At 44.5% G+C, this 23,219-nt stretch overlaps 1 protein-coding gene across 2 annotated transcripts in view; it reads right to left on the bottom strand.

Moving 5' to 3' along the window:
* The window catches only part of RBM27 (RNA binding motif protein 27), a 59,458-nt gene that overhangs the window by 20,799 nt on the left and 15,440 nt on the right, over positions 1–23,219 (bottom strand). Inside the window, exons 2-9 of one of the 2 annotated variants that reach the window (XM_056116711.1) lie at positions 21,263–21,381; positions 17,014–17,138; positions 13,878–13,969; positions 13,010–13,203; positions 12,085–12,348; positions 9,123–9,428; positions 7,517–7,651; positions 1,700–1,864 (exon numbers count right to left, since the gene is read on the bottom strand). In XM_056116711.1, coding sequence (XP_055972686.1) covers positions 1,700–1,864; positions 7,517–7,651; positions 9,123–9,428; positions 12,085–12,348; positions 13,010–13,203; positions 13,878–13,969; positions 17,014–17,138; positions 21,263–21,381 — 1,400 coding nt within the window. The remainder of the gene's footprint in view (positions 1–1,699; positions 1,865–7,516; positions 7,652–9,122; positions 9,429–12,084; positions 12,349–13,009; positions 13,204–13,877; positions 13,970–17,013; positions 17,139–21,262; positions 21,382–23,219) is intronic. The other variant, XM_056116712.1, reaches the window with a different exon arrangement.

The raw sequence follows: 23,219 nt of genomic DNA, 5'->3' as shown, positions 1-23,219 counted from the left end.
CACAAACGTGTATTTAGGGGTTCAGGGAAACAGAATTTGGGCCATGCCCAGTTATGCTTGGGGGCTACTCCCGGCTGTGTTCAGGGTTGTTCCCATTTGTGTTCCAGGGACCATGTAAGGCAGGGGATGAAACCATGGCTAGAAGCCTGACAGACAAGTATCTTAACCCCTGTACCTCTGTGTACTACCCTCCCCAAAGCGTACACTGAGTACAATTTTTACATATACTAATACCACCCATAAAGAACTGACTAAATTTCTTCTGCTATCAAGAATCATAATTCCTAGGTAGTATTTAGATGAGGGAGGAAGGAATCCATAATTTTGTCATCTGCATTTCTGTGTGTGTGGTGCAAGGAACTGAACTCGGGGCCTTACTGATGCAGGGCCTGGACTCTAGCCATGAGCCACAACTGACCCCAAGGTTATCCAGACTTAAAACTGGACAGAGAGGGGACAAAGAGATAGGTAAGGAGCTTGCCGGGCAGACAAGGCTAACTCAAGTTCAATCCCCAATACCCCGTATGGTCATCCAAGCCCATCAGGAGTGATCCCTGAGCACAAAGCCAGGAGTAAGCTCTGAGTACAGCTAGCACAGCCCCAAAACAGGAACTGGAGAGACAAAAGCCGGTTCTACAGAAAACAGATTTTAAACAGCCAAATATATTTTATATATATGAGAACAGACAGTATCTTAGCACCAATTTTCTCATCAAGACTTTTAAATCACGTCTTTGTTTTCTCTACAACCAAAAGTTTATTCTTTAGAATTCCAAAACTATTTTGTTAGTGCTCCAAATGGCATATACTGTCTTCATCCTACATGAAACGAAAAGGGTAGAAACTGACTGACTTTCACGACTGTGATGTGAAAGCTCAAGCCTTTTTGGTCCTCACTGGAAAAAAATCCTCATTCATATTGTTTCAGCTGTAAGATGCACTCTTATCTTAATTACAGGTCAATCACTTCTAGAGCTCAGAGTATTAGATTCACAAATGATGAATTAAAAAGTTTTGTTACCATTTGATACTCCTGGTAGAAAATCTCTATATTTAAAGGCTACAGAGTTTTAAAGAATTATATTACCAAAGAGCGTTATTCTATTATTCCTGAGAATACAAAGAACCCCCAAGACATGAGTCCTGTAGTCAATTAGGACAAACTGAGATTTAAAAGCAAAGCAAGAAACATTAAAACCTCATAAAATATCCACAAGCACTCCAAAGATCATAAAAATGTACCTGTGGATAGGATTTAAGAATTTTCAAGACTCTCTATTCCTCACTTCAATCCATACCAAGGGCAAGGGGGTCAGGGGAAGCATATCATGATCAGCAAGAAACCAGATGCTTTTGTTTTGTTGTAAAGAGAAATCAATCGAGTTTCTCTCATGCTGTATAACTAACCGATTAGAGTAGATATCCTCTTGCTACAGACCAGAGTAGAAACGAGCTGAAGGAACCAGCATGACTTTTGTTACCGAGGTACTGAAAATAAATACAGAGGACACCAGAGATGACAGACACACAGGAGGCCTAATCATCTAACGGTCACTAGGGACAGACCAAAGAAGCAGAGCAACAGAAAATAAAAATACCGAAGAGCTTTCACGGAAATCGTCTGCCAGGTACCAGAAGAGGCAGGGCAGCTCACAGTATGGAAGAAGAGAGAGGCAATGGCCGGTCACCTGCAGCTTACCTGGGACGAGAGGGGTGGGGCTGGAGACTGAGGTATGGTACCCAATGGAGGATCCCATGAGGTTTCGAGGTGGCACCAAACGAGCTGCCAACAGAGGAGGCGGTGTCCCCAACTGAAGTCGCTCAGATGCAGCAGCGCCATGTTCCCGAGAGTACATGGGCTGTCCTAGAGAGAAAGAATAGGAGGGCAGCTGGGAGTGAGAGTCAAAAGCTTCTCAGCAGGAAACTCACATCAATGAGGAGAGAGGGAGGCGGCCGAGAGCCCTTCTAACCCAAGCAGCAGACATGCGCGTGGTTAGGATGCAGCCAAGCCGAAAGAAAGACGGAGAAACAGTATGACAGCAACATCTCTGGTGGTTAGCATCTTAAGTCAAACAACTACTCATTTCACTTAAAAACTGAACAATCTACCAGATCAGGTCACTTGAGGGGTTTTTTTTTGGTATCCAATGAGATATGTAGATATTATTACTGTCACTCCCATTTGAAAGATTAAAACCACTCTCCCTAACACATAATGTCAGGTTTGCACAAAGTAGGTTTGCAAGTCAGAAGTTAAAAGGGGGGGGGGGGGGGGGGGAAGGGCAGGAGACCACCACAAGCATGCTCATACAAAGAACGAGAAATGTTCAAATGAAAAAAATGAGATAACAGTGAATATGTGTTACACCACGAACAGATGAGTAACAAATACAGAGAAAGGGGAAAAGTACACACACTCCCCCTGTAAACAGACTAGCCAACACTACACATGAAATGACCTCAGATAGTAAGAGCCATTTTTTAAAAGAAAGCACCTTCAGTGTTTACATACGTTGACACAAGCATGTCAGACATGAGAGAGTCAAACTGTATAGAACAAGATTAAAAGTATCGAAGTACAACTCCCAGCACTGGTCACTTAATGCTACCTTTTTCTCACTGATTTCTCCCTACCAACTATTAGTAAGATTTACTCAGTATTTTGTACCTAAAGTGAGACATTCACAAGGTGATGAAAGCTAAATAAATTTAGAGTATCTTTTACATGATGAAATGTCTGTAAAAGTTCTGAGGAGCTGTAATACACAGACAAACCACAATACCACTATTAGATTTCGTAGTAAATGCAAAGAAAAACAGATATGCCAAACGTGAATATAGTGCTCTTCCTACAAAGGGAGCAAAGGAAGAGCTAACAAACCATTATAGAGCAGACCACAACACCAGCCCTTTTGAAATTAGAAGAGCTTATTCATGGGGCTGGCAGACAGTACAGTGGGTAAGGTGCTTGCCCGGCATGCATGGTGTCCAGCACCACATAAAGTTGCCTGAGCACCACCAAGAGTGCTCCCTGACACAGAGCCAGGAGAAAGCCCCGAGAACTGCACATGGGGAGGGATGGATCATTCAATCATTACTTTACAAAAATACTATTCAACACGGCGAAAGGAAAGTGCAGCAGGGAGCGCTCTTACCCTGCATGCAGCCACCCCAGATTCCATCTCTGACACCATACACTATTCCCTGAACCCTGCCGGAAGTGATCCCTAAGCACATCTGGGAGCACATAGAAACAAACAAAAAATACCATTCAACTATCTGAAAAATAGGTTTTCAAAAGATCAACCACAGGGGCTAGAGCAATAGCACAGCGGGTAGGGCGTTTGCCTTTCACGCGGCCGACCCGGGTTCGATTCACAGCATCCCATATGGTCCCCTGAGCACCGCCAGGGGTAATTCCTGAGCGCAGAGCTAGGAGTAACCCCTGTGCACCACTGGGTGTGACCCAAAAAGCAAAAAAAAAAAAAAAAAGATCAACCGCAGAGGATTCTTTAGTGCAATGAAAGTACAAGCTCAGTACCTAACATATATGACTAGTTTAAATTCATGATACAGTAACTCAGTGTACCAAGTGCACTTAATTAATAACTCTCAAAGCAAACTGGAAGGCTAGACTCAAACTAGCTTGCACAACTTCTTTTTTTCTTCTTTTTTTGGTTTCTGGGCCACACCCAGCAGTGCTTGGCTCTGCACTCAGCGATCACTCCTGGCGGGCTCCAGGGACTATCTGGAGTACGCCAGCCAACTGCACACAAGGCAAGCCGCCTACCTGCTGTACTATAGCCCCTGCACAATGTCTTTATAAAACAAGTGACAAAGAACACATATTCAAATGCTTCAGAAAGACAGTATGTTATTCAAATGAAGCCTGAATCTCTTGAACACATAATAAACCTTCTATATACTGTTTCACAAAGAAATGGTTGCAAGATAAAAGGCTGGGGCTGGGCAAGATAGTTCCGCAGCCAAGGCACTTGCACTGCCAGCAGCAAACCCCACCCAGTTCAATCCCAGAACTGTAAATGGCAACTGAACCACCGCAGTGATCCCTGAGCACAGAGCCAGGAGGTAAAAAGCCCTGAGCACTGCTGGGTATGGCTCCAAAACGCATGAAATCAAAAATGTTAAGAATACAACCATGCTTTACTTTGTTAGAATGCCTGTGAGTAAATGTAAACTATAAATTAAAACATCTTACTTTGGGGCTGTAGCGATAGCCCAGCGGGTAGGGCATTTGCCTTTCACACGGCCGACCCAGGTTCGATTCCCAGCATCCCATATGGTCCCCTGAGCACCGCCTGGGGTAATTCCTGAGTGCTGAGCCAGGAGTAACCCCTGTGCATCTCCGGGTGTGACCCAAAAAGAAAAAAAAATCTTACTTTTATAACCCCCAAAGAAACAAAGAGATCTAGGCAGCCATCACAGGAAGCAGCTGAAAGTACCTTTTAAATGGTCAGGCATATACTGACCCTGCATATACTGATCAATCTTTATAAAACAGAAAGAAGTCAACCCAATACTATATACAGCATGAAATTAAGGGGCCAGAGAAACAGTACAGTGGAGAGGGCACTTGCCCTGCCAGGTTTGATCCCTGGCATCCCATATGGTCCCCATATGTACAGTGAACCACTTGGGCCACCCTGGTGACTTAAAAAGTCTGTAGCACTGTATTATAGCACTGTCCTTCCATTGTTCAGCGATTGCTCGAGCAGGCACCAGTAACGTCTCCACTGTGAAACTTGTTGTTACTGTTTTTGGCATATCACGGGGAGTTGGTCAGGCTTTGCCGTGCAGGGGGGATACTCTCTGTAGCTTTCCAGGCTGAGAGGGGCGGAGAAATCAAACCCAGGTCGGCTGCGTGCAAGGCAAATGCCCTACCCGCTGTGCTATTGCTCCAACTCAGACTTAAATTAATACTAACTAAATTTACCTTAGGTCAGCACTGAGAGTGACTGAATTATTTCAAGTTACAAACATCCTAAATTCACGTTCCTATTTAAATAATTCATCTATACACTGTTGCTTGATATATTTACATGATTAATTATGTAGTCTTAAAAATAGTCTTTACTCAAAGTAAAATATAAAATTTCCGTGATTTTGTCAGGGCAATACAGGAAATTCTGAAATGCAAAAAGAAAAACAACAGAAAGAAGGCGGGTGGGGTGGACTGCAGGCCACGCTCAGCAGTGCTGAGGACCACTCCTGGCGCTGTGCCGAGGGACCACCCAGGGCCCTGCAGCCAGCAGTAGCATACAAGGCACACCTTAAAGCTAATGCTAAACTCAGCTTGATTTACAGCAGCTGGAAAACACAGCAGGGAGGGCTCTGGCCTTTCACACCACCAATTGGGTTCGATCCCCAGCACCCCACACGGTCTCTGAGCCTTGCCAAGAGTGATCCCTGCCTGAGCACTGAGCCAGGAACAAGCCATGAGCATTGCTGAGTTTGGCCCAAAAGCCAATAAATATAGATAAATAAATAAGATGCACTATTTGGGACAAAACAGATGAACTTGAGCCGATTATGCTAAATGAACTAAGTCAAAGACAATACCAGATAGTTTATTCTTCTTCAGAGAAAGAATATTAAGTTATGAATTAGCAAACAACAAAACTCCAAGGAGGTAGAGATCAGGGCCGGGGTTACGGAGCCTGCACTGCAAGCAGCCAACTCCAGTTTGATCCCCTCCATCAACAGCAGTGACCCCCTGAGCACAGAACCAGGAGTAAGCCCAGACTACTAGACGTGGTCCAAAAACAAAAACAAAAAAATGTCTGTAGGACAGTATAGATCCCAGAGGTGTCTTCAATGATGTAATTTCAGAGGGATAAACAAAAAAATAAAAGGAACTCCATCAAACTGAAAAGGTTTCAAATGACAAAAGAAATTGGGCTAATATAAAAAGACACCCAACCAAATGGAAGAAAGTCTTTGCATACAATACATCCGATAACGCATAATTTCCAACATAAAACTCTCAGAAAGATGAACAACAACAAAAAACTGAGGCAGGAAAAGAAGTCTAAAGTTAAGGCGCTCGTCTTTCATTTTCGATCCTCAGCAGTGCCTGCTGCCCACCCCTCCCCCCAGCACCTCTAAGAGCAGGACCTGGAATAAGGTTTCAGCACAGCCAGGCATGGCCCAAAATACAGGGGGAAGTAAAGAAAACAAACTAACCACCCCGAAAGGTGATGAACAGTTCCCCTAAGAGGACATAAAGCAGGCAGATGAAGAAAAAAAACATGACTCAGCAGGCATATGAAGAAAAACATGGTGAGCAGGTGAGCATTAGTGTCACTAGCAACGAAAGGATGGCAGGCGGCAGAGACAAAGAAACACTGATGGGTTTCATTCACAAAAGCAAAATTTTAAGGAGACAATGACTAAGGCATAAAAAGTACGATGAAAAGTATTATAAATCTAGGTACTTCAATTAAATTTTTTTTTTAAAAAGGAAGACAATGATAACTACACTATACTCTTCTATCCTTATTTATAGCTGACTAGATGTCAGGAACTATTCTAGGTGCCTTAATACATCTATTCCTCAAAGGAACCTTGATGAAGTCGATAATAGCATTTCCAACTTACAGAAGAGCAGAACGATATAGAAATTACCAGACCAAAGTCACACTGACAGTAAGCAACAGAAACATGAGTCGAACATTTGCTGAATTATTTTTCCGCGACATGAGAGAGATGGAGAAATATTGAGGAAGCAAAACAAACTTTACGACAGATACAATTACACATGGATGAACATATATCCATGTCACCTAGATCTTCATTAGGAAAAAAAATCTTGCAACATCACACTTTAAAAATAGCCGATCAGCTTTTATGTTTCTGGAAAATACATTTCCAAAAGCTGTAGTAAACTGAAAACCACCACCAGGGGCCAAGGAAGTACCTGAGTGGGCTGAGTGTGTGCTGTGCGAGCAGGGAGCCTGGGCTCGAGGCCCAGCACCAGACGGCAACCCCCAAGCACCACCAGGAGTGGCACCCAAAACACAAAAGTCAATAATTAAATAAAAGCACCACAGAAAAAGCATCTAGAAAATGTAAGAGAATTCTATTTAAGAAAAACACATTAAATAAGACAAATTTACCAACAGTCTAGCCACTGAATATTACCAAAGTGATGTGTTCTATCTTTCGCTCAGCATACAAGATAACGACTAATAAGCATATTTTATCTGACCTTTTGCCTATACTTACCTATCACTCTTCTGCTTCAGAAAATTTAGAGAAGCACATTTTTTAACAGAAGCCTCTACCGTTGAGACGTTACCCAAATAAAAGGCCTTGTCTTTCTCTTACTATCACATGAAATTAAAATACAAATAGATAGCATAGTCACAGCAAACGGCCTTGCGAATGTAAGCATGATTTATCTGACACAATTCCTAAGTATAGATATTAACTGTCTATTCTAAAAGTATGAGAAAATGTGCTTGTCTCTTCCCCAGCAACTCTGCATCAAACTTACGTTCTGATACTGTATACAGGAGGTTCTGGGGTAAAGGAGGAGGTAGTCTTGCTCCCACGGGTGCAAGATTGGGCACTGCACTTGTCCCAGGCTGGTCACGGTTGTTTATCAAGCTTGCCTGCGTTATGGGTGGTCCTACAGAAAAAAGTAAGAGGTAGAGCATAAATAACTTATGTAAAAATCCTTGGTCTCCCAAGCACCATGGGGAGTGACGCCTGAGCACATAACCAGAAGTAAGCCCTAAGCACAGCCTAGAGTAGCTCAAAAGTAAAAGGAATTAAATGCAGAGGGCGGGACCCAGAGGGGGTGTGGTAGGTAGGGTGTTTGCCTTAACATTCATCCATCCCCAGTGCCAGATGCGTCCCCTGTGCACCGCCAGGAGTGATCCCTGAGTGCAGAGTTCTGAGGACAGCAGGGTGTGACCCCCCAAAATATCCCAAAGAGGGGAGAAAAGGCATGACTCCAGCAAGAGGCCTTGAGTTGGCTCTCCGGTGCCCGCAGTGTGTGGAGAGCAGTGAGCAGTCCCATCACTCGTGCTCTTAGTGACCGCCATTAACAAAATGTGGGCGCTGCACACCCAGGCTTCTGCAAGCGTAACTAAAAACGTGCAAATACTCTAGTCAGATAAGCAACCCGACAAGGACATGTGTAAGCACAACTAATGAGTGCAACATCTAGCCAACAAGTGTGCAAGTAAAACAAGTTAAAAGAGTTTGACCGCTGGCAAGTCCCATGGCCAACTGCACACAAACTATTACACAGTTTGTGTAGACCTAGACCCTAGTGAGCAAATAAGCCAGGGACGGGGGAAAAGCACTGATGTCAAGTTTATATGTAACCAAAAAATAATACTAAAACCCAAGAAGGTGGAAGCAGAGCAATCAACAGGCAAGCGGAGTGCACGCTTTAAATGTGAAAGCTAAGCTCAAGAACAACATGGACCCCTGAGCACAGCCACAAGTGAATCCAGAGGCATGAACAGGAAGTGGCCCATAAACATCAACTGCCAGGTACAATCCAAAACCAGGAAAAAAGGGGGAAAAATTTAAATAGTATGTTCACACACTAAGATATCTTTTACTGTGGGTTTATTTTCTAGGTTTTTTGCCCCCTAGTGTTTTTGGGGTGGTCACACCCTGTGGTGTTCAGGGTTTACTCCTGGCTCTGTGCTCAGAGATGACTCCAGGCGGGTTCAGGGGACCATCATATGGTACCAGAAATCTATCCCAAGTCAACTGTGGGCAAGACAAGAGCCTTACCCTCAGTCCTATCTCTCCACCCCACAGAATATCTTTAAAATGTTGGGTCCCCAGGGCCAGAGAGACAGTACAGGGGTTCATGCATTTGCCATGCACCCCACCGACCCCCCTCCAATCCCCAGCATCGCATAGAGGCCAATTCCTGAGCTGAGTTAATTAATACCCCTGAGCAACGTTGGCCACCAACAACCCAATAATAAAATGTTGGCTTTCTTAACATGCAACCAACTAGCCAGATCATCCCCAGCACCGTATGGTTCCCCCAGGACTGCCAGGAGTAGCCCCCAAACACCACAAGACATGGTCCAAAAGCAGAAGAACACAATATTCACTGCACATATACTTACTTGGTATGGGGAGCACAACAGAGGGTGGAGGCTGCCCATGTCCTTGGGGAACTGGAAGTCTCATACCGTGGCCAGGACCTGGGCCGGGACCCGGGCCGGGACCAGGGCCAGGGCCGGGGCCAGGGCCGGGGCCGGGGCCGGGGCCTGGCATTGGAGGCATTAACATTCCAGGAGGTGGTGGAGGAGGAAGTCCAGGAGGAGGTGGAGGGAAAGGAATCATACTTGGCAGAGCGACTTCATCAACAACCAGGGGATCATTCCCATGATCAAACTGACAAAGGTCACCAAGTACACAAAATCCTCTTTCTGTAAGAATAAAAGAAAACTCTAAGGCGGTTACCAGAGGGGACTGAGGGAGGGAGACTACAACAACGGAAGGGTCAGCAAGTGGGCAGTGGACGACAACTACAAACGGGGGGGAGGGGGCGAGCATGACATGGCATACACGTGGTATGTGTTCAGTGCGAAGATATACACCTGAAACTTGAACCAACGCTTAATTTCTATTGGTTTTGGTTTTGGGGCCATACCGGGCAGTGTTCAGAGCTTACTCCTGGCTCTGCTCTCCTGGAGGGGACTCTACGTGGTGCTGGGGATCGAACCCTGGTTGGCCTCATACAAGGCAAGTAACATCACTGTCCGCTGTAACATCACTCCAGACCCCAAACCAATTTTGTTTTGGGGTCACACTCAGTGGTGCTCAGGGCTTACTCCTGGCAGTGCTTGGGGAACCATATGTGGTGCTGGGGATTGAATCTTGACTGGCCACTCAGCAGGCAGAGGCCTACCCACTGTACTATCACTTTGGCCCCCAAACCAATGTTTTGAATTAAAATTCTTTTGATCAACCATGTTTTTAAAAAGAAAAAACTTAAAATTAAGACTACTTAAAAGTTCAGAATACAAACTAAAAAAGTTCCTGAAAAACCTACCAATCTGATTTACAGTGTTCTTTTTACTCCCCAATTAAAGTCTTAATTTTAATTCTATTAATCATGACATGTCCCCGAGGTAGAAGCAGGTGTACGCTTTGCAGTTTATACTATGTGATTTACTTGTCAAGATAGAAAAAAATAGGCTTAAGAACAGGTAACCAGTCACGATCAGATCAAGTCATTCATCATGAAGTTCGCACAATTCAGGTATATTTTCAAACTTTCAACTCAGGGCTGGAGCAACAGTGGTTAAGGTGCTTGCCTTGCACGCAGCCGAACCCGACTGAATCTCAGGCACTGTATATGGTGCCCCACATACTGCCCCGAGCCAGTGACTCCTAGGCAGAGAACCAGGAGGGTGTCCTGAAGACTATAGGATGTGACCCGAAAACAAAAACATCTAAAACATCCAAAAGTACATATACATGTATTTTAAAAAAAAAAATTACAAAGTTCCTTTTTAATTAATAATGACTGCCAGAAAAATGTTGTTTAATAAAAAAACACCACATCAAAGAATGAGAAGAATATCCTGGGCATTTATGCAAAACATTTATGTAAAAAGTGGGGCAGGATGTGAAGACGTGTTTGTTTATGCACATAGGTACAAACTATGCTTGGAAAGATATATTAAAAAATTGGGAACATGAAATTGGCCTTGGGAAGATCCCTGTGATAGGGAGACAGGGGTGAGAGTGAGATCAGGCCTGAATTACAGCTTGATCTTTCCTATCTCAAACAGAATGTGGGGCTGGACAGCAAGTACAGCGGGTAGGGCGCGTGTTTGATGCAGACGACCAGAGTTAGGTCCCTGGCACCACAAGTAATTCCTGAGTGCAGAGCCGGGAGTAACCTCTGAGCACTGCCGGGCGGGTGACCCAGAAACAAACAAAGCAAAATGAAAACAGAACGGAGGCAGGAGGCCAGAGAGGTAGCACAGGCATTAGGTGCTTGTTCGGCAGGCAGCCCACCCTAGCCCTGCACACGTCCCCGTACTGCCAGGAGTGAGCCCTGGACTTGGGCACAAGCAAGCCCTAAGCACTGCGGAGTGTGAGAAAAAAACAAGAATCAAAAACTAAGAGGACCAGAGAGTTGGTGCCGCGGTTAAGGCTCTGCCTTGCGTGTGGTGGATCCCACCCTGTTCAATCTGTGGCGCTGCATAGGGCTTCCTTGAGCAATAGCAGGGTTCGCAAAGCAGAGCCAAGAACAGTCCCTGCAAGTCCCCAGCCCAGAGCCAGGTGTGGGGCCTCCTCCCTGGCCCCCACCTGCCACAAAGACAGGGTTGGGGAGATAGTGAAGAGGTTAGGGCTTCCTGCGTGGAAACACACACGGTCCATGTGTAGACCGTATCTCAGACACGGTGCGGGGTTACGGCAACTGCCTTAGAAGCGGCCAACCCTGGTCTGAAACTAATAACCAGCACCACGCGGCCCCATGACACTGCGGGGTGCAACTGCCAAAGTTCTCCCAGAGGGCCCCAGGCCACCCCAGCCCCACATCCTCGGGGCCTCACACCCTACCAGCAGCCCACAGGGCCTCTGGGAGCACTGCACAGAAATCCCGCCCTGAAAAGTCTAAGTGAACAATTGTTGAGTTGTTGAATGAATAATTGCTGAGCTCAGGGACACACGAGGGTCAATTATGTTCTTTTGTCACCTCCTATAAATTTTTAAGAATTTCCATAATAAAAAGCAAAGTCACATACACAGATTGATTCATCCGAAAACAAAGTCAGTTAATCAAAACGGAGAGCTTAGACATTGTTCGACTTATTCCCAGGACTGAACACCTCACAAAGAAATTACAATTCCTACCGCCTACCGAGTATCGTGGATGACTAAGTTACCAACGACAACAGAAAATGAAAAGGGTCGGTCAAGAATGTTGCCTATACCTATGAATTAATACAAGAACACAGCCAATATCGAAAGAGAGCATCTCCTGCACGTTCATCCCTGTTAACACAACCTGAACTACGGCTACGGCTACTCCGGGGGGTAAGATGGAAGAGAGAAGAGAATCTTTACCATCGTAATCTCGGCATCGCCTTTTTGGTGGTGGGTTCCGGCCAAAAGAGTCGGAAGCGCTGTGATTGTTATAGTAATTGGACCAGCTCTCCGTGGTGTTCTCCGAGTGGTGCGCAGGTGCAATCACGGTCACAGTGCTGGGGATAGACTGCGCCCCCGAGGAGTACTGCTCGGAAGAGCTCGGAGGGGGGGCGGACACAGGCACATAGGAGCTCTCCAAGTCATTCCTCTCACTCTTGAACTTTGATCTTTCCCGGTGTTCTGCTTTAGGGTCAGAGGGAAAACAAGAACACAAGTGGAGCTGACCGATCGGTTCTTCAACCGTCTACTTTCTCAGAAAAAGAAGGCGAGAACGGCAAAGTTCATGGACTAAGCTATTTAGATTTCAAAGGCCTCTCTCTATTAATATATCCTAAAACAGGACCATCAACAGTGTGCCATCTTAATTACTTCAATGAAATCACCTTATGGAATCCACATCAACACACAACCAATAAAGGCCCATTTCTCCACTGACATTTAATAAGACTGTTTTCCGAGTAACTTCCTGGACAACAATGATACATTATCTAAACTTTTTTTCTTTTTATACTTTATAAACTCTAGGCAACCTGACAGCCAAACGATGTCCCGTTTTGATAGAGGTGAGGGGTAAGCAGAGAGGGAGCGAGGAAGACTTCCCGACACACATTTGTTGATTGGGGGACTTTTGTTTCAATTATACAGAACAACCTATGTCTAGATAGAATTACCATACTTATGAACAGCTTCTTTCTAGTCAAATTCTCCTGACTCTGTCCCAAGTACTGCTCTTTGTCACAAGTATTTTTTAAAAATCTGTTCCAGTTTTCACAAGTTACCTTTTACCTTTCAAGAAATGCCCTGCACCCTATGATAAAGAAAGGTAAGAAGACCATCCACTCACCAACATTCCTATTCGGGTCCCGGTCTTTGCTGCGCCCCCGGCTGCGGCTTCGACTGCGACTCAGGCCTCGGCTCTTACTGCGGCTCTTACTCCTGCCTCGCCTCCAGTCGTATTTCTCACGGTACAACTCATTCCGCTCGTAGTACCGGTCATAGTCTCTCCACTTGCCATCTTCTCTTTTTTTCTCACGTGGTCTATAATACACCGATATAAAAGCCATATGTACACTACGGAAATTTGCAAGTCTGCAAACAAGCCGGCAATATAAAATACTCTGCTGGATCTATCCAAATGCATAACCTTTCTGCGCTTTCAGAAGGCTGTACAGCTACCACATAATATTTCTCTCATCCAGTATATAAAAAGAAAAGCATTCCCTCAACTACGCCGGGTAGGGAAGAAAAAAGGTGAATCCAAAGTATGGAGAGGTGTAGGGGGAAAACACACATTTAAAACTAGAAAGGGGAAAAAAAAAACAAAAAAAAGGGCTCCAAAGTTAGTTTTTCCACACAAAGACCAATCTTTCCAAGGCAGGCTGATGAATCAACATAGAAACTGCACTATTTGCAAAATAAAACATTATGGATGATTTCACAGAAGCACCCCTAATCAAATGGAACATTTCGTTAATATTCTCTAAGGAGACTGCTCCCACCCCGGAGCTCTTGGGGAAAGAGCAGCATGATTATTGTTTATAAGAGGAAGAGAAAGGATGTCAAAGACAAAAACCTGACAGGACAGAAGGAAGAGGGGCAACTCTAATCAACTGGGGGGTGGAGAGAGAAAAGCTGGCACATAAAAATCCCTTCAATAATCTTTTACGGTAACTAAAGAAGTGATTTCGTCCTAATTAAAAACAAACACAAACCTTCGCTCATTAGATTCAGAACGAATCTTCTGGGGACTAGGATACTTCTTTTTTCTGCTATCTCGTTCTTCCTCTGCTGGTTCCTGAAATACCTGTAAGAAAACATTCATTAGCAACAAGAACGGTCCCTCTATACACTGAAAAGAACCATTTACCTGACACTCTGGTACATGAGAGCACAAACACAGAAATAAGTCTAATTACATACTGTACATACTTAAAAAAAATAGGCTAAAGGGAGAGCAAAAATTGATACAATCCCTAGTACGGAGGGGGAAAATCCTGAAATAACATTAATAGCAATTGGCTGGTTAATTCTTTTTTTGTATTTATTTCTCTTGGGCACTGTGATTTACAACTGTGCGTACAACATTCTAACACCACATCATCACTTCCCTCCACCTTTGTCTATGTTCACTCTAATAGGTTAATTTTTTCACCAGCTTTTCTGGTTTGGGGGGGCCACATCTGGAACTTTTACAGCTTATGCCTGGTTCTGCACTCAGGCAAGGCTCAGGGGACCATATGCGGTGCCAGGGATCTAACCCCAGTCGGCTGTAAGACAAGAGCCCCACCCACTGTACTATCTCTCTAGCCCCTATAACCAACTATTTGCTAACAGCAGAAAAAGCTCTGTAATTAATGAAAAAAATTAAGGTTTCTTTCATTTTGTGCCACACCCAGGGATGCTGGGGGAAGGGTGTACGCTACTACCACCTCAAGGGACCATACCACCTGTTTAGAGAGATCTATCTCCCCAGTCCTCAGTGTTTCTTTTTTAAAAAATTAAACAGAAATAGAGAAATCATCTTTTTATTACTGTCCTTATTAAATAGATTACTGTCTTTAAATTGAGTACTGTCCGTAATCTCAAAATACAGTCTTTTTACTCTTAAGGAGTCATTTGCAAGAGTTTAACAAGTGCCCATCTAATGCAGAAGTGTTCAAATCTAGGCTCAGAAAGATAGTACAGAGGTTAAGGAGTTTAGGTTCTATCCCTGGCACCTCATATGGTCCCCCAGCATTGTCAGCAGTGATCCCTGCAGGCAGAGCCAGAATATTGAACACTGAAACTGAATGGTAACAGGTGCTTATTCATATTATTCTAATTTATCTCATGTTCATAATAAAAAATTTAAACAAAGTAATCTGGGGCTGGAGCGATAGCACAGCGGGTAGGGCGTTTGCCTTGCACACAGCCGACCTGGGTTCAATCCCTAGCATCCAGGAGTAATTCCTGAAAGCAGAGCCAGGAGTAACCCCTGAGCATCACTAGTGACCCAAAAAGCAAATAAATAAAAGTCTCTGTTTTTCTATTTTGATCTTGGGGGCTATACCCAACAGTGCTGGAGAAGGAGGGCTACTCCTTGCACAGTGCTCAGGGGATCATGTGGTGCTGCGGAAGAAACAAAGCCCCCAACCCCAGTATGCAAAGCATCTAGCCCAAGCCCCTACACTTTTCTATTTTTAATTAATTTTCTAGAATTTTTCAGAGCTAAAGATAAGTGTTTCCTCAATTAATCAAACTTTTAAACGGGAATGAATTACATGGCAAAATATTGCCTTATAGTTTTTGAATTAGATACACACACACACACACACACATAGATCCTACTAGTATATGAATATGAAAAGGCAGAGCCAAAGAAACAGCTCAAAGGGTCATCATGTACCCTGGAGGTCCAGACTGATCCCCAGCATCACAAGCCCCCACTTCCCCCAACCACCAGAACAACCCCCGAGGACTGTGCTGGAAAAGCTCCAAAGCAACAAACAACAACAAATGAACTATGTGAAATGCCCTTCGTGGTCGAAATAAAACACCTGTCTTGCGTGCATCAAGTCCTGGATTCAAAACCTGTCATGGGAGTGGGGGGAGATCATGCACCAAAACGTCAGTGTTATAAAAGCACCTTTTCGTTTTTTATCCTATGCTGACAGTATATTAACTATTTAAAATAAACAGTAATTGGACCAGAGAAATAGTACAGGGATTAAGGCACTCGCCTTGCATCCCACTGCCCCCAATACGTTCGCCAGCACAGCTGACAGTCCCCTAAGCAGCCCCAGGGGTCACTCCTGAGCACACGGCAAGGGTCACTCTGACCACTGCTGGGTGTGACGGCAGAACGAAAAATAAAACAGCTCCCTTTCTCATCTGAGCCTGGCAGAATGGCTCCTACTAAGACTAGAGAGGAAAGATAAGTCACTGTACACCCACAAGGAGTGACAGAAGCTATAGGACACTCACAACAGCATCCATGGTCTACATCTATTAAGTGTAGGAGAATTCGGGTCTGGAGATGGGCCATGCAGGACACAGGTGCCCAGATGTGCCCCCGACACCTGGCTCCACAAAGCTCCCTGTGACAAAATAAGGTATGGGGGCCAGAGAGACAGTATGGCTGGTACAGCTCTTGCCTTGCAGATGGCAGACCTGACTTCAATTCCCAGCACCCATATGATCCCCTAAGCCCACTCAGGAGTGATAAGGCCAAAACAAAGTCCAAAAAATCTTCAGGCAAAGAGGGTAAGAACTAAGAGATAAAATTAGTTTTTAGAGAAAACTAAGAGATAAAAAAAATCATAAAACAACATCATTTAAAAAAATAGTAAAACACCATAAAATTAAGAAAATGATATCTTTATACGAAAATTAATGATTTCTTGAGGCTTCCCTTTATTAGTAGTAGAGTCTGTATGCTTATAAATAAATTTTTTGTTTTCTACAAGTCACTGGATAGGGCCAAGAGAGAGCCTGAATGGCTCAAGCAAATACCCTGCTTGTGGAAGACGAGGGTCTGACCTCGGCACCAAGTGCTCCCAGGAGTACCACCTCAGAGGCCCTGAGCAGTCCCCAGTACTGCCGTGAGTGGCAGACACAAAACAGGCCACTGGGTGAAAAGCCTCTGGATTCCTAGATATACTGTAATATCTCTATATAAGCATGTAACGTGTTCCTAATTCTTCAAGTCCAAGAAGCAAGGATTACTGATAAAGAACATGGCTCATACCTCAAACCCAGACACGTTCACCAATAGATTATTACTTCTAAGGGTAACTTTCATCTAAGAATGAGACTGACAATACTATCTAAGAAGTCCCCCAAAGCAAAAGAAACCTTGTAGTAGATTACCTCTTCTTTAATTTCTTCTTTCTCTTGGACTGGTGGTTTTGGCTCAGGCTTAACTGGTTCCAAAGGTGGAAGGTAGTTCTTAGTATAGAGACTTTCAAATAGCTTATCCACAAAACCTGAAGTTTCTAAGGAGAAGAAATAACATTTAAGTGTCAAACACACACACAAAAATTTTTTCAAAGTGAGATAACATACACCATTGGCAAAGCTGAGCAAAGTGAGATATCTCATATACTAAGGGTAGGACTAAAAATGTCTCTTTTTGTTTTTTTGGGTCACACCCAGCGTGCTCAGGGGTTACTCCTGGCTCTTCATTAAGAAATTACACCTGGTGGTGTTCAAGGGACCATATGTGATGCCGAGGATCAACCCTGGGTGAGCTGCGTGCAAGGCTATGCCCTAGCCGCTGTATTATAGCTCCGTGCAAAATATGTCGAACTCTTATGGAAAAGAATCCAAACTCTGGGTTTTTTGACTTTCGTTTTGTTGTGTGTTTTTTATTCTCTTTCCAGGTTTACGAATGGCAGTACTTAGAGGAGCTACGCACAGCTTGCTGCTCCGGGCTTGCTCCTGATGGTGCTCCCAGGCCCAGGAGGTACTAGGCATCAAACATGCAAAACATGCACCACCAGTCCTCAGAGCTAGCACCCTGGACCCCAATTCTGGCTTTTTAAAGCTCTTCAACAACAACAACAACAACAACAAATAATAATAATAATAAAAACTCTTCAACAAAGTACATATACAAATTAATTCATGCAAGATTACTTGCCAGTAAAAGATTCCAACAGTGCAAGATTGGGAACAGAAGCCAGAGAAAATAGTACAGCAGGTAACACTCTTGCCTCACCTGAGGCCTAATCAGGTTCAATCCCAGCACTCTTGGCGCTGCCAAGAGTGGAGTTACCCCTGAGCAGAACCTAAAGTAAACCCTGAGCACTGCAGTGTGTGGCACAAAAACAAAACAAAAAAGTGTGTGTGTGTACGTCTATATATCCACAAATAAAATCTAAAACTGGGACAAGCATACAATAAAATACACAATAATTATGAGAAGTAAGGTAGTGAGGACCAGGGAGGCGGTTCAAGGAGTTATTGTTCATGCTTTCTATGTGCAAAGCCCTGGCACCACATGGTCAACTGTGCACAGGACCAGGAACAGTTCACAAACACTTGCAAGTAGGACCCAAAAATAAAAAATAAGCAATGGTAATATCATGTTTCAAAAGCGTTTTGTTGTTTTTGGCTTCTGGAGCACAGCTGATGTGCTCAGGGCTTATGGTGGGTCTCGGCTCAGGAATCACGTCTGGCAGTCCCGGGGACGGAAGCAGGGTAGACTATGCTCTACCTTGGCACCTGGAGTTCAAAGATCTAAGACTAAAATTTTTTAAAATTTATTTACATTTGCATAATCCTAAAAAAATTTTATGAAAGCCAAAAATATAAATTAAAAAAATTTTAAGGAGACAGTTCAAAGAGCTGGAGCACACACCTGGTATACTCAAGGTCCCAGTTTGACCCCTGGCATCATACAGCCTCCCAACACCTGCTGGGTATAGCATCAGTGCCCCCGAGCACCCCTGGAGAAACCTCCTTCAACAATGAAACAGATGCTGCCAGAATGGGAGAGACAATGGGGTTAAGGCATTTGCCTGGCAAGAGGCAAACCCCAGTTCAAACCCCAGCACCATATGTGATCTCCCAGCATTGCCAGATGGAACCCGAAGGGAGGGAGGAAAAGTTTTATTTAAAGGCTATTCTATTTTGTAACATTTTCAAATTAGATAAGAGAAACATGAATTCATTTAAAACACTAATGTCAAAATATTTATTATTCAAATCAGACTTAAATAATTATCACTGGTCATAACCTAGACAACGGCTACAGAACATATTAATTGTGGTATACGGGGGGCGGGGAGAACAAAGCAATAGTACTGCATGTAGGGCGTGGGGCACGTGCCTTACACACCCCTGAACTGGGTTTGATCCCCAGCACCCCATATGGCCCCTTGATCCCGCCAGAAATGATTCCTGAGTGCAGAGCCAGAGTGCGGAGCTCAAGGAGTAAACCCTGAGCACCACCGGGTGTGGCCCAAACCCATCCTCCCCCAAAGTGTAGTATACAGGCTTCTGTACACTGCCATTAATACACATTTTACATAAGTGCCTAGTTCTAAAATGTCAATTTAATTTTTCTTTCCCTTGGGGATAGGATGTGTTTGGTCATACCCAGAGGCACTCAGGGATCACTCATGGCAATGCTCCAGGGACCACAAGTGGAGCCAGGGATCAAACCAGGGTTAGCCACATATAGAGCAAAAACCTTACTCTCTGTACTACCTCTCTGGCTTTTTTTTTTAAATCAAATTTTTTTTCTTAGTTTGGAGGCCATATACAGCAGTGCTCAGAGGCTATTCCAGGCTCTTATGTGGTCCCCGGGATCTGAACAGAGATCGGAGGATGCAGGTAAGTAAAAGTGCCTTAACTGCTGTACTATTGCTCTGGCCTAAGGTATTACTCATTGCCAGGTAGGAACCCCTCAAAAGGAAAGGAAGGGAGGGAAGGTGATGGCAGAGGAGGGAGGCGAGGGTAGGGAAAGGAAGAGAGAGACAGACAAGAGAGAGAGGGTAACAGAGAAAGAAGAAAGGAAGAAAGAAAGAAAGAAAGAAAGAAAGAAAGAAAGAAAGAAAGAAAGAGAGAGAAAGAGAGAGAGAAAGAAAGAAGACAGACAACAGAAAAGTAGAGAAGCAGCAGGGGATGCCTCTAAGGACCTCCATGGACCATAAAAAGGAAAAGCTCGTAAGATGTGATGCTAAATGCATAAAGAGAACAATGGCAATCTTTTCTTGATTATTAAGCAACCATTACCAAAAGTGGGTTAAAAAGAAACAGCCCCACTGCCCTGATAAATGGCAATAAGGAACTTCCAAACTTCGCGGATGTGGCTCAACAGTGAGGGGCATAACTTGCACGAATGAGACCTGGACTCAATCTCTGCCACCAAGAAAAAGGTGAAAAATCTTAAAAAGCAGCAGCAGCTTGGACTGGTGAGATAGCCCAGTGGGTAGGGTACTTGCCTGGCGTACAACTGACCCAGGCTGTATCCCTGCCATCCCTGGTGTCCCTGAGCACCACCAGGAGTGGCTACTGGAATTCGGAGCCAGGAATAAGTCCTGAGCATTGCTGGGGTGTGCCCCCAAACAAAACTAACAGAATAAGCAGCTTCAGGACCAGAGAAATAGTAAAAAAGGATAAGGCACTTGCCTTGCACTTGGCCTACCCAGGTATGACCACCCTGAATCTATAAGAGTGATCCCTGAGCACAGAGCCATGAGTAAGAGCTGAGTACCACCTGCGTGTGACCCCAAAACCAAAATCAAACAAAATTATAAGCAACTTCATTATTATCCTTAAATTATCCCCCCCAAATCCTAATAATCAACTACACATTGCCACAAACCACAAAGGATCCAGTCTCCTAAAAGGGATCACAGCTATCCGTGTTTCAACAGAGGAGAGAGCAGAAAAGGAATGGGTAAAGTTCCTGCTAAAATACATTATAAGGGGCTGGAGAGATAGCACAGCAGGTAGGGCGTTTGCCTTGCACGCAGCCGACCCAGGTTCGATTCCCAGCATCCCACTGGGTCCCCCAAGCACCGCCAGGAGAAATTCCTGAGTGCATGAGCCAGGAATAACCCTTGTGCAATGCTGGGTGTGACCCAAAAAGCAAAAAAAAAAAAAAAGCAAAATACATATAAAAATAAATAAAAATAAAAAATAAAATACATTATAAGGTACAGTGGACAAAACACATTACACAGTGGGCAGAGAGCTTGCCCAGATAGTCCCGAGCTCACCAGGAGTGATCCCTGAGCAGAGCCAGGTATAAGCCTGCAGCACTGCCAGGTGAGGCCCCAAAACCAAAAAGTAAATAAATAAAACGCATGATAAATATGAATGGATAAGGTTAAGTATTCAAAAGACTCTAACCATTTTATTTCCTTCTATCTTCAAGTCTTTATGAGGAAGTTTTGAATTTGGGAGGTGTGGAGCAACTGTGCACGGCAGCTACCTACTTCTGAATTGAGGGGTCACCCCTGGGGGTTCCCAGGGGACCAGATACAATGCTGGGAATCAAACCAGGGTCAGTTACGTGCAAGTCATGCACCTTCATCTCTATACTCTCTACCCCCAAAGTCTCAATTTTACAGGTTTACCCAAATATTTGGATGAGGATCCATATTACCTTTTTGTAGAAAGACATCAAGTTGGTCTGCACAAAAGGCCTTCAATTCTTTCTCAGGTTTGTCCTTCTTCACCAGTGCAACAACATAGTTGGCTAAGGCCGAAGGATCAGCATCACATCTAGTTCAAAAAAGAGAAACCGTTTGAAACCATCTTTTCCAATCAGTCATTAGCAAAAATCATTTGATTTTATAAAGCTACAGGTCAAACTACAGATAGAGTCCAGTCGTTAAGGCACTTGCCTTGCGTGCAGCCAAGCCTGGGTCAACCCCAGCACCATACGGCCCACTCTGGGAGCAGCCCTCAAGGACCACCAGATGTGGCCCCAAAATGAAACAAACAAATTAAAATGACTGCAGGGCGCAAGAATGGTGGTAGAGTACCTGCCTTGCAGACAGGAGGCGGGGACGTCTGTCCTTAATACCACCCCGTAAGACACAGGCAGTCCTAGCAATGCTACCATTTGGGATTCCTCAGCTGAAAAAAGTGTGAAACCCTTTGCACATACCATGGCTGACATGTGCAAGCACCACACAACCAAGTCTGTGACTCCCAAGAACACCACAACCAAGTATGTGTCCTCAGTAACCGCAACAACAAAGAAAGAGAAAACATAAAAATAAAATGCATCCGTGAGTGCAGGCTGGGTGAGAGAGTACAGGAACTGGGCACTCGCCTCAGATGCGGCTGATCTGGATTCAGTCTCCTGTACTCTTGGGGGACAAGCCCACCAGATATCACCCCTGAGTGCACAGTCAGGAGTAAGCTCTGACACTCCTGGATGTGGTCCCTGAAACCAAAACTAAGTCAATAAATACTGGAGAACTCGTTACCTCGTGGGCCCGAGCAATAGTACAGTGGGTAAGGAACTTGCTTCGCACGCGACTGACCCACAATAGATCCCCAGTACCACATATAGTCTCCCGAGCCCTGCTTGGCATGGCCCCATATCAGAAAACAGACGAACAAGAGGGGGTTGAAGTGATAGACCAGCAGGTAGGGCATTTGCCTTGCACGAAGCCGACCTGGGTTCGATTCCCAGCATCCCATACGGCCCCCCAAGCACCGTCAGGAATGTTTCCTGAGTGCATGAGCCAGGAGTAGCCCCTGTGCATTGCCAGATGTGACCCCCCCCCCAAAAAAACCAGACAAGAGCTAAAACAACAACTGAATACCTTAATTAAGTAAAATCACTAAATTTCCACCTTCAAAGAAGACATTCCACACTTCTGACACCAGTTCAATCCCCAGCACTACTTACGGTGTCTCGAACACATGACAGGAATAACACCCCCATTCCCGACCCACACTCACTCCCCTGCAGTCAGGTATACCCCACCAAAACAAAGTAGGCCAGAGATAATTAATGGATGTAGGTTTGAGTGAGATTAGCACCACTGGGTGTGACCCCAAAATTAAAATTTTATACAAACGAGGCCCTGCAGTTCAATACCCAGCTCAAAAAACAAACAAACAAAACCCAAAACCCTGAAACTAGGGGAACACCCCTTATCCTTTGAGCCCCACCAAAACTGATCCCTAAGCAGTCAGGAGTAAGCCCTGAGCACTGCTAGGTGTGGGCCAAAAGCAAAAACAAAAAATAACTACAATAAAAACTATGTTATACACACGATGCTTGCTCACCACTGCTATGCTGTTATAATCACTCCCCTTCAAGTGGTTCCTGTAAGAAGAATTACTTTGAGAAGAAGCTTTTTGGGGCTATAGTTCTAATCAACATTCAAATGGAGATAAGGTGAAGTACAGAATCACTTTTTTTTAAAAAAACTTTTTGGGTCACACCCAGTGATACTCAGGGGTTACTCCCGGCTCTGCACTAAGGAATGCCATCTGGGATGCCGGGGATCGAACCTGGGTCAGCATGTGGAAGGCAAACGCACTCCCCATTGTACTATCTCTCTGGCCCCCACAATCACTTTCCTAAGGGGAGGCTTCGA

Source organism: Sorex fumeus, unplaced genomic scaffold, assembly GCF_029834395.1.
Source record: "Sorex fumeus unplaced genomic scaffold, SorFum_2.1 ptg000033l, whole genome shotgun sequence".
NCBI lineage: Eukaryota > Metazoa > Chordata > Mammalia > Eulipotyphla > Soricidae > Sorex > Sorex fumeus.
This window is presented reverse-complemented; position numbering and strand designations above follow the sequence as displayed.